Below are 12,283 nucleotides of genomic sequence, written 5' to 3'. Positions count from 1 at the left end.
TAAATGATTGCTATAGTTGTGCAATAAACCATAGATAATTCAGTAGCTGAATTGATATCTAGTTTATGCAAACCACACTTAAATATGTTAATTTATGAAAATAGATATTGATGCAAATCTATCGTGATAGATAATTTATGAATTATAAAATTCCAACTTAAAATGTCAAGTGAAAAGAGGGATATTTGGAAAAATATCATAAAATATGAAATCACGAAAAAATAGAATAAAGCTACTGATAAGGAGAAAATGATGAAAATGGAATATTAGGGAGAATATGTAGTAGAAGGAGATGGAGCAGAACCAGATGGAACCATAATTAGAAAAAGTAACTGAATAGGTTAACAAACAAAAATAACTTAGGAACTTAAAAAGAAAGCTTTCATCACCAGTTATAGCTCTGTACCGAGTCCTTACTGTCAAAACGACATCTTATCTCTTGATTGTATTTCAGATATTCTTATAACAAGAAATTAGTTGTGTGAAATAAACCGTAGATAATTCAGTAGATGATCATTGATATCTAGTTTAGCTTGCATACCACACAATTGAATGTGTTTATATATTATGAAAATAGAATTGATGCAAATGCTATTCGTGAAAGATAATAGTATGATTATTCTAAAATTCCAACTTAATATGTCAAGTGAAAAGAGGGATATTTGGAAAAAATATTCATCATAAAATTATTGAAATCAGCGATAAAAATATGAAACTAAAAAGCATGTGAGCTGAATAAGAGGGAGTGGAAAATGATGAAGAAATGGAATATTAGGGAGAATATGTAGTAGAAGGAGATGGAGCAGAACCAGATGGAACCATAATTAGAAAAAGTAACTGAATAGGTTAACAAACAAATACTAACTTAGGAACTTAAAAAGAAAGCTTTCATCACCAGTTATAGCTCTGTACCAAGTACTTACCGTCAAAGCGACATCTTATCTCTCCATTGTATTTCAGACATTCTCATAAGAAATCACATTTCTATTGCGTCAACTTCTTAGCCCTTCTTGCATGTTGTTCATATTTGACAACATAAATAAAATAGTTTCAACATAGCGTGGCAATAGTTTACTTACTTTAAGCTCCAATTGCCCCTGTGTGGTATCTGGGATCCCTCAACTGAGTGTGCAAAAATTGTAATAAAGCTTAGTTTCTATGAAATAAGAAACTGATTTCTAGAAAGGGAATGTAGAAAGTAATAAAAGAAGTAATTGAGAAGGAAAGAAAAAGAAAGGACTGAGAATTCCAAGAATACATAAGAAAGGTGTTAAAAGGAACTGAGTTCTAAAGAAAATGACTAAAATTTAAAAAGTGTGTGGAACTTAGAAGTTGTAAAAAAACTGGTTTTTGAAAAGAATGAACCGGTGGATCAGATAAGGAAGTAACTGAGAAGTCAACTTCTTAGCACCTGTTGTTTGTTGTTCACTTTCTCACATTATAAATGTTTTAAATAGTATTTCAGAAGTTTACTTAATGCAAACTCCAATTGCCCCTGTGTGGTAACCAGGGCCCCTCAACTTAAAGGGTACAAGAATTGACTCACTGTAAGCTCATGCATGTATTACTGTAATAGGCAACTAAATGAGCCATTTAAGTTTGGTTGCATCCATCAAAAAATATATGAAGGAACTAAGGAGTTCCAAAAAATGGTACAGAGTTAATATATGAGAAAATGTGAAGTTACTTACTTTTAACTCAAATTGCCCCCATGTGGAATTCGGGGTACCTCAACTGAGAGGGTGTAAGAATTGACTCACCGTAAGCTCACATGTTTCGTAAAAGGCGACCAAACACGCAATTTAGATTTGGTGGCATCCATTCAAAAACCACCACCATTGTTGGACATGTTGACTTTTCTTTTTGTAAAGAATTAATACAAGCAGTGACTGGGAAGTCTAAACAAGATGGATATGAGAGTTTCCAGTATAAAAAGAGAGCTATTAAAAGGAAGAGTTATAAGTTCCAAAACAAAAGAAAGAACTAGATTTTTTTTTGTTAATGAATTGTGAAGTTTTCAAAATGAATGAACTAGAAAGTGAGATTAAGAAATAACTGAGAAACTTTATAAAGAAAGACCTGAGACTCTCAAAATTCAAAAGAAAAAGAAAACTTTCAATACCGGTTATATCTCTGTACTTATTCCTTACTGTCAAAACATCCTATTTCCCCATTGTATTGCGCCAAGAGCCTCATTGTTGTGGATACCGTGCGCTCTATAAGAGTCTATTATTATATTATTATTATTATATTATATATATTTATTTATTATTATTATTATTATTATTTTATTATTATTTATTATTATTATATTATATTATATTATCATTATTATTATTATTATTATTATTGTAAATCACATTTTTATTATTCTGACAACTTCTTACCCCTTTAGCCTGTTTTTCCCATTTCACATTACAAAATAGTTTCAATGTAGCATGGCTGCAGTTTACTTATTTCAGGCTTGAGTTGGTCACATATGGTATCCGGGGTCACAAAATTGAACTGGTGCAAGAATTGACCCAAAACAAGCTCATAATCATATGTGCATCATTGTAAGAGGCTACTGTACACGCCATTTATGTTTGGTGGCATCCAACAGAAATGACTATCATCGTTGAAGTTTATTCTCTTTGTGAAAGTATTCTCTCATTCTTGTACTATTCAAATCAATATCTTATTTCTCCATTGTATTTCAAGCATTATTCTTTAAATGGCATTTTGATCGCGTTGGCTTCTTCGCCCGTCGTGTCTCTTGTTCAAATTTCACATCGTTATTAATTAGTTTCAACATATCATTGCAGAAGGTTTCTAATTTCAAGCTCCAGTTTTTTATTTGTCATTTTGTCTTTCATTGTCATTTTGGGCACAATGACATGGTATCCTCCTGTCCACAGTAGATGTAGTCAGCATTCGCATGAATTTGTAATACAAATAAGTGTGCTTCAACCGGTGGGAGTTCATTTGTCTGTTTTTCAAGTTTATACCAAAGTACAATTAGTTTTCTGGAGGCCTACAGATCACTCAAATGTATTTAGGCAGTATGATGGTTTCACGGCACCGAATGAACTAACAGTTAGCTGAAAATCCAAAAGTTATTAAATCCCCACCCTCAACGACTATCTGACCCCTGACTGACTTCATTGTGCTACCTGTACGAGCACTTCTGACCATTTTTTCAACGATATGCCAATTTTATTGGTGTCTTTAATCACACACACTTTGAGATTATGTTATGTTAAAGATTTCTTTTAGGTGTGAATAAAACGAGATAAAATCAAATTTTATTATGATACCAACCTTATAACAATCATTTGCACCGTTGATCGTTAAACCATAGAGAACCATAAAAATTGTAAGAAGACCATAAGTGAAGTATTTAAATTATGTCACCGTACACCAACTATATTTTTGGCTTGAAAGAAAGACAAGAGAATGCAGATTATAGTGCAATTAATTTTTTGAACAGTTAAGTCACCGTACCCAAGTTATATGCTTGTAAAGTTGAATAATATCCATTCTTCACGAACCTACCAGTGCAAGTATGCTAAGTATAGTGGAGTGAAGTGTTATGTCATGTCAATAGTAAATTATCATTGAATCCAAAATAGTTTGTTTAGAGAGTTGCTTTTTATTACTCTTTCTTAACACAGTGCAAAGTATAGTGGCATGACTGACTTAATAATGCTTTCGACCAGCAATGTCGTCAGATATTGCAGTTTCGGCTGTAGTAAAAATTCAACTGTTTATTTAATCATAAATAAGCAATGTTACTGACACACGGGTTTCTAGAGTCTATCGCATAATCCATATTAAAGATTACTGTTAAAAAGAATCTTTTACTTCCTTTTTAAAATCATCCCTCGTGTTAGTGTCGGTCATTATGATGCGATGCTTGTCTTTGAAAAGTGTTTTACATTTGACATTCTTTCCATATATAACTTTAGCACCCAAGAGATTCGAGTTTCTTTTCGATTTACATAGAAAAATAGTAGTCATTAAGAGCCACCAGGTCCATGAGGCAGAGTTTATCCTTGTTTCTGTAGTATTACAATAGAACTCACTAGCTACCCCCTGGATTGGACACTAGTCTATCGGTGGTGCAGGCTTTGAGGGTTTGGGCCAGAAATAATCTCCACACCACCGGTAATGCATATAGTATAGAAAAATGTCAACAGGACAACGAGTGGAAATATGTATGTGGAAATCGACTATTATTAACTTGGATAAAGACAGGGCACTAAGCTTACAAATATCAATACCAATATTTATCAAGGATGCAGTAAAGTTTGTTTTTAAAAATTCTTTTGTCCAAAGAGCAGGATTTGGTCACTGGTATTGTTTGATCCAATATTACTTGAGATATATACCACAGTCCTATCTAAAGATTAAGAAGGAATTGTTAGTGTCCTTTAAATGATAGAGAACCCGTGATAAATATTGGCTTTAGGATATTTATGGTTTTAAAAGACGTGATACGGATTACACATAACAATATAAAAACATAATTCAAATTATTAACTTTGTAAATAACATAACATTCTTTCACTTTCAAGGATTTTAGCCGATTTAACTTCAAATGACCATAACTCAATAACCGTCGCTTAACTGGCAATTCTGTTTTCACTATGATAAAATAGAACATATTAACTATCACAAAAAGTAAAAAAATCAAATCAGTATGCTGACATTTTAATACAATTTATATTTTATTCAATGTACTTTTGGTAAAATACTAGATTTTAGGTACCTTTTTATTTCATAACGTAATAATTTATTTATGGAAGAAATTTCTTCCTTTAAAAGCAGTATTAAAGAAGAAAGGTGAATCTTGAAAATTTAGTCACAGAATAATTTAAAAATGCATGTTTTATGCATAATTTTCCTACTCAGTGATCTCCCCTTACTCAATCGCTTGCAGTGGTAATTAATTACTCAGTGACAGCTTTATCTCTTGTAATCTAGGTCTGGAACTCGCAAATCTGCAGTAAAAATATTGCAGTTTGGTCACAGATTTTGCAAACAAGTATTTCCAAATAAATAAAATTCTTTATCCTTTTGGCATTTTAACTCTAGACTGAATGTTGAACTTAATCATTTGATGTAGTCGAATAGAAAATATGAATATCAGTAATGGCGTTGAGCATCGCGTCACACATTGTCCAGACCCATGAAGTCATAATCATGATGTTCTCCGCCAGCTTACATTAGTGATAATGGATCCCCATTTCTTTCCATTACCAGACTGACCCATTTTTCTTGTCGTTGTCAAAGTCTTAGCTTCTCCTTGTACCTGTCTAATTGTCATTTTATCTCTCAAATATGAATCACGCTTTCTTCTTGGAAATGCTATTTCTATCTGGTTACCTTCTTAATTCTCTTGCCATTTGTTTACATTTCAAACATAATTTCAACATACCGTTGCATAATTCCCCTTACTTCAAGCTTCAGTTGTTTATTTGTCAGAATTTCTTCCATTTTCATGAATGTCATTTTGCTCGACATATTCTGCATTTTAACTTATGCTGATGTTATCAATATCCCAAAGTGATTGAAAAAATTTATATATATCTTATTATTTAGATTTTTTAACATCTCGGGTCATTGACATTTAAGATTCTCAGTTACGTATTTTTTTCTAACTTTCTTATGCATTGTTTTCTAAAACTTCACAAAAAGAAAGAAGCTAGACGTTCAGATAAGGAATTGAAAAGTGCAAAGGTTAATGTATGGAGGAACTGAGGGGTTCCAAAAAATGGTACGGATATAAAATATGAAGGAACCGAGGGGTTCCAAAAAAAGGCACATATAAAATATATGTAGGAACATAGGAGTTCCAAAAAAATAGCACATATATATGTAGGAGCTGAGGGGTTCCAAAAAGGGCACATATATATGTAGGAACCTGGAGTTCCAAAAATGGCAGATAGATTTTATATAAAGGAGCCAAGGGGTTCCACAAAATGGCAAGGATATAAGATGTGAAGGAACTGAGGGGTTCCAAAAAATAGCACATATAAAATATATGTAGGAACATAAGAGTTCCAAAAAATAGCACATATATGATGCAGGAACTAAGTGGTTCCAAAAATGGCAGAGATAAATATGAAGGAACTGAGGGGTTCCAAAATGGCAAAAAGATAAATAGGAAGGAATTGAGGGGTTCCAATAAATGGCACATATATAATATATGAAGGAACTATGGGGTTCCAAAAAAAAAAATACATATATAATATATGACGTAACTGAGGGGTTCCAAAAAGGGCACATTTATATGTAGGAACCAAGGGGTTCCAAAAGATGGCAAGGATATAAGATATGAAGGACCTGAGGTGTTCCAAACAATGGCACATATAAAATATATGTAGGAACATAGCAGTTCCAAAAAATGGCACATATATGATATATGGAGGAACAGAGGGTTTCCCAAAAAAAAATGGCACAAGTTATTCAATGCAGGAACTAAGGGGTTCCAAAAATGGCAAAGAGATAAATATGAAGGAACTGAGAGGTTCCAAAAATAGCAAAGAGATAAATATGAAGGAACTGAGAGGTTCCAAAAATGGCAAAGAGATAAATATGAAGGAACTGTGGGGTTCCATAAATGGCAAAGAGATACATATGAAGGAACCGAGGGGTTCCAAAAATGTCAAAGAGATAAATATGAATGAACTGAGGGGTTCCAAAATGGCAAAGAGATAAATATGAAGGAACTGAGGGGTTCCAAAAAATGGCACATACAGTGATGCCAAAACTCAGGTAACACCGGAAAAAACTCCGGTCTGGAGCAAAAAATTACGGGTTAAGAGCAACTTTCGTCAAATTTCGGTGAGGTCAATTTGTTCCAAGGATACCCCCCCCCCCACACACACACACTTCTTTCAACCACCACATCATCATCACCACCACTACTACTACAACCACCACCATCACCACATCATCACTACCACAACTACTACAACTACCACCACTACATCATCACCACCACAACTACTACTCCGTCCAACAACACCACATCATTATCACTACCACTTCACCACCATCACATCTATTTCACTACCACTACTACAACCACCACCACTATATCATCATCACTAGCACTACTACTACAACCATCACTACCACCACTATTACTACCACCACCACCACATCATTACTACCACTACTACTATAATCACCACAATCACCACATCATCATCACTAACAACCACCACCAGATAATAATCACTGCCACCACTACTACTACTACTACTACTACTACTACTACTACTACTACTACTACTACTACTACTACTACTACTACTACTACTACTACTACTGCATCCAATACTACGACATCATCTGAACTAACACTACTACAACCACCATCTGAACTAACACTACTACAACCACCACCACCACGTCATTATCACTACAATTACAGCTACAACCACCACAACCACATCATCATCACTACCGCTACAACTGCAACCACTCCACCATATAATCATCACAACAGCTACTACTACTACAACCACCCCTACTACATCATTATCACTACCACTACTACTACAACCACCACATTATCACTACCACCACTACTACAACCACCACAACCACATCATCATCATTTCTACCACTGCTACTACTACAACCACCACCACCACATTATCATCACTACCAGTACAACTACAACCATCATCACTATCACTATTACTACAACAACCACCACCACATCAACACCACTAGCACCACTACAACCACCCCACCACATCATCATCACTACAACCACTACTACAACCACCACCACATCATCACCATCATCACTACTACTACTACTACTACTATTACAACCACCCCACCACATCATCATCACTACAACCACTACTACAACCACCACCACATCATCATCATCACTAGTAATACTACTACTACAACCACCACCACCAACCACATCATCATCGCTACTACTGCTACTACAACCACCACCACTACATCATCATCACGACCAATACTACTTCAACCACCACCATCATATCATCATCATTACCACTACTACTACAATCACCACCACCACCACATCTTCATCACTACTACGAGTACAACCACCACCACCACATCATCACCACTAGCACTACTACTACAACCACCACCACCACATCATCATCACTACCACTACTACTACAACTACAATCACCACCACATCATCATCACCACTAGCACTACTATTACAACCACCATCACCACATCATCATCACTACCATTTCTACTACGACCACCATTACCACCACTACCATCATCAATGTCACTGCTAATACAAGCACTATCATCACCTCATCATCACTACCACTACTACTACTACTACAACCACCACCATCACATCATCATCACTACCACTACTACTTCAATGACCTCACCACCACATCATCATCATTACCACTACTACTATAACCACTACCAACACATCTTCATCACTACCACTACAACCACCACCACCACCACATCATCATTACAACCATTACTACTACTACAACCACCACCACATCACTACCACTACTGCTACAACTACAACCACCATCACCATCACATCATCATCACTACCAGTAGTAATAAAACAACCACTACACATGATCATTACTACCAGTACTACTAAAACAATCACATCATCACTACTACTACTACAACCACCAACACCACATCATCCATACCACCAGTACGACAATCACTACCATTACCTTTTGGAGCTTTGCTTCATTTAAAATAAGGAAAAATTTGGGATTGTATTTGGCATTGTCTTTATAATGTATCATAATATGATTCTAATCAGTCATCTATTTAGAACTACACAATATGAAAACACAATGCTAAATACAATCCCGATTCCCTTTTCTTGTGTGCGAAAATTCCTCTTTCGGCATTGAAACTCCTTTGAGCCAAATTTAAAGTTGGCGTCTCTGCACATATATGATATATGGAGGAACAGAGGGTTTCAAAATAAATGACACGGAGTTCTTAAATGCAGGAACTAAGGGGTTCTAAAAATGGCAAAGAGATAAATATGAAGGACCTGAGGGGTTCCAAAAATGGCAGAGATAAATATGAAAGAACTGAGGGGTTCCAAAAATGGCAAAAAGATAAATAGGAAGGAACTGAGGGGTTCCAAAAAATGGCATAAATATAATATATGAAGGAACTAAGGGGTTCCAAAAAATATATATACATATATAATATTTGACGGAACTGAGGGATTCCAAAAAGGGCACATTTATATGTAGGAACTAAGGGGTTCCAAAAATGGAACAGAGAATTTATATCAAGGAGCCAAGGGGTTCCAAAAAATGGCGAGGATATAAGATATGAAGGAACTGAGGTGTTCCAAAAAATAACACATATATAATATATGACGGAACTGAGGGGTTCCAAAAAGGGCTCATTTATATGTAGGAACTAAGGGGTTCCAAAAATGGCACAGAGAATTTATATGAAGGAACGAAGGGGTTCCAAAAAATGGCAAGGATATGAGATATGAAGGAACAGGTGTTCCAAACAATGGCAAAGAGATACATATGAAGGAACCGAGGGGTTCCAAAAATGTCAAAGAGATAAATATGAATGAACTGAGGGGTTCCAAAATGGCAAAGAGATAATATGAAGGAACTGAGGGGTTCCAATAAATGGCACATATAAAAAATATGTAGGAACATAGTTCCACATAATGGCACATACATTGATGCCAAAACTCCGGTTACACCGGAAAAAAAGTCCTGTCTGGAGCAAAAAATTACGGGTTACTAGCAACTTCCGTCAAATTCCGTTGAGGTCAATTTGTCTCCCCCCCCCCCCCCCCCCCACACACACACACCTTTCAACCACCACTACTACTACAACCACCATCATCACTACCACAACTACTACAACTACCACCACAACATCATCATCACCGCCACTACTACTCCGTCCAACAAAACCACATCATTATCACTACCACTTCACCACAATCACATCTATTTCATTACCACTCCTACAACCACCACCACTATATCATTATCACTAGCACTACTACTACAACCATCACTACCACCACTTTTACAACCACCACCACCACATCATCACTACCACTACTACTACAATCACCACCACCACCACATCATCATCACTAACAACCACCACCACATAATCATCACTAACAACCACCACCACATAATAATCACTGCCACCACTACTACTACAACTACATCCAATACTACCACAATATTGAACTAACACTACTACAACCACCACCACCACGTCATTATCACTACAATTACAGCTACAACCATCACAATCATATCGTCATCACTACCGCTACAACTGCAACCACACCACCATATAATAATCACAACAGCTACTACTACGACAACCACCCCTACTACATCATTATCACAACCACTACTACTACAACCACCACATCATCACTACCACCACTACTACAGCCACCACCACCACCACATCATCATCATTACTACCACTACTACTACAACCACCACCACCACATTATCATCACTACCAGTACAACTACAACCATCATCACTATCACTATTACTACAACAACCACCACCACATCATCACCACTAGCACCACTACAACCACCCCCACCACATCATCATCACTACCACCACTACTACAACCACCACCACATCATCATCATCACTACCACTACTACTACTACTACTACAACCACCACCACCAACCACATCATTATCGCTACTACTGCTACTACAACCACCACCACTACATCATCATCACGACCACTACTACTTCAACCACCACCACCCCCATATCATCCTCATTACCACTATTAGTAGTAGTAACTACTACAAACACCACCACCAGCACATCGTCATCACTACCACTACTACTACAACTACAGCCACCACCACATTATCATCACCTACTAATACAACCACCATCACCACATCATCATCACTACCATTTCTACTACGACCGCTATCACCACCACTACTACAACCATTACCACACCATCATCATCACTATCACTGCTAGTACAAGCACTATCACCACCTCATCATCACTACCACTACTACTACTACTACAACCACCACCATCACATCATCATCACTACCACTACTACTTCAATGACCTCACCACCGCATCATCATCCTTACCACTACTACTATAACCACTACCACCACATCTTCATCACTACCACTACAACCACCACTACCACCACATCATCATTACAACCACTACTACTACTACAACCACCACCACATCATCACTACCACTACTGCTACAACTACAACCACCATCACCATCACATCATCATCACTACCAGTAGTAATAAAACAACCACTACACATGATCATTACTACCAGTACTACTAAAACAATCACATCATCACTACTACTACGACAACCACCAACACCACATCATCCTCACTACCACCAGTACGACAATCACTACCATTACCTTTTGGAGCTTTACTTAATTTAAAATAAGGAAAAATTTGGGATTGTATTTGGCATTGTCTTTATAATGTATCATAATATGATTCTAATCAGTTATCTATTTAGAACTACATAATATGAAAACACAATGCTAAATACAATCCCAATTCCCTTTTCTTATGTGCGAAAATTCCTCTTTCGGCATTGAAATTCCTACGAGTTGTGTCTGAAACTACTTTGAGCCAAATTTAAAGTTGGCGTCTCTGCACATATATAATATATGGAGGAATAGAGGGTTTCCAAAAAAAATGACACAAAGTTCTTAAATGCAGGAAGTAAGGGGTTCCAAAAATGGTAAAGAGATAAATATGAAGGAAATGAGGGGTTCCAAAAATGGCAAAGAGATAAATATAAAGGACCTGGGGGGTTCCAAAAATGGCAGAGATAAATATGAAGAAACTGCGGGGCTCCAAAAATGGCAAAGAGATAAATATGAAGGACCCGAGTGTTCCCAAAAATTGGAGAGATAAAAATTGAAAGGGAATGAGTGGTTCAAAAAAAAGGCAAAAAGATAAATAGGAAGGAACTAGGGGTTCCAAAAATGGCAAAAAATAAATAGGAAAGAATGAAAGGGGGTTCCCAAAAAAAAGGGACATATATAATATATAAGGGTAAGGGGTTCTAAAAAAATGATTTTAAAAAATTGAGGATTGAGGGACCAAAAAAAGGGGACATTTTATTGGAACTAAGGGGGTTTCCAAAAATGGGAAAAGAGAATTTATATGAAGGGAACCCAAAAAGTTCCAAAAATTGGCAAGGTTGGTATGAAGGAATGAGGGGTTTTCCCAAACAAAAAA

General features: G+C 36.2%; 1 protein-coding gene across 1 annotated transcript in view; it reads left to right on the top strand.

Moving 5' to 3' along the window:
- The window catches only part of LOC144970298 (potassium voltage-gated channel protein Shaw-like), a 36,739-nt gene extending 36,273 nt beyond the window's left edge, over positions 1-466 (top strand). Inside the window, exon 8 of the mRNA XM_078909831.1 lies at positions 455-466. Within this exon, the coding sequence (XP_078765957.1) occupies positions 455-466 (12 nt within the window). The remainder of the gene's footprint in view (positions 1-454) is intronic.
- The last annotated feature ends 11,817 nt before the right edge of the window (positions 467-12,283 follow it).

Source organism: Berghia stephanieae, chromosome 1 (assembly GCF_034508935.2).
Source record: "Berghia stephanieae isolate SIO BIC M18660-M18661 chromosome 1, UCSD_Bste_1.3, whole genome shotgun sequence".
NCBI classification, from domain to species: domain Eukaryota; kingdom Metazoa; phylum Mollusca; class Gastropoda; order Nudibranchia; family Aeolidiidae; genus Berghia; species Berghia stephanieae.
The sequence above is the reverse complement of the archived record's forward strand: the minus strand, read 5'-3'. Positions and strand labels throughout refer to the sequence as shown.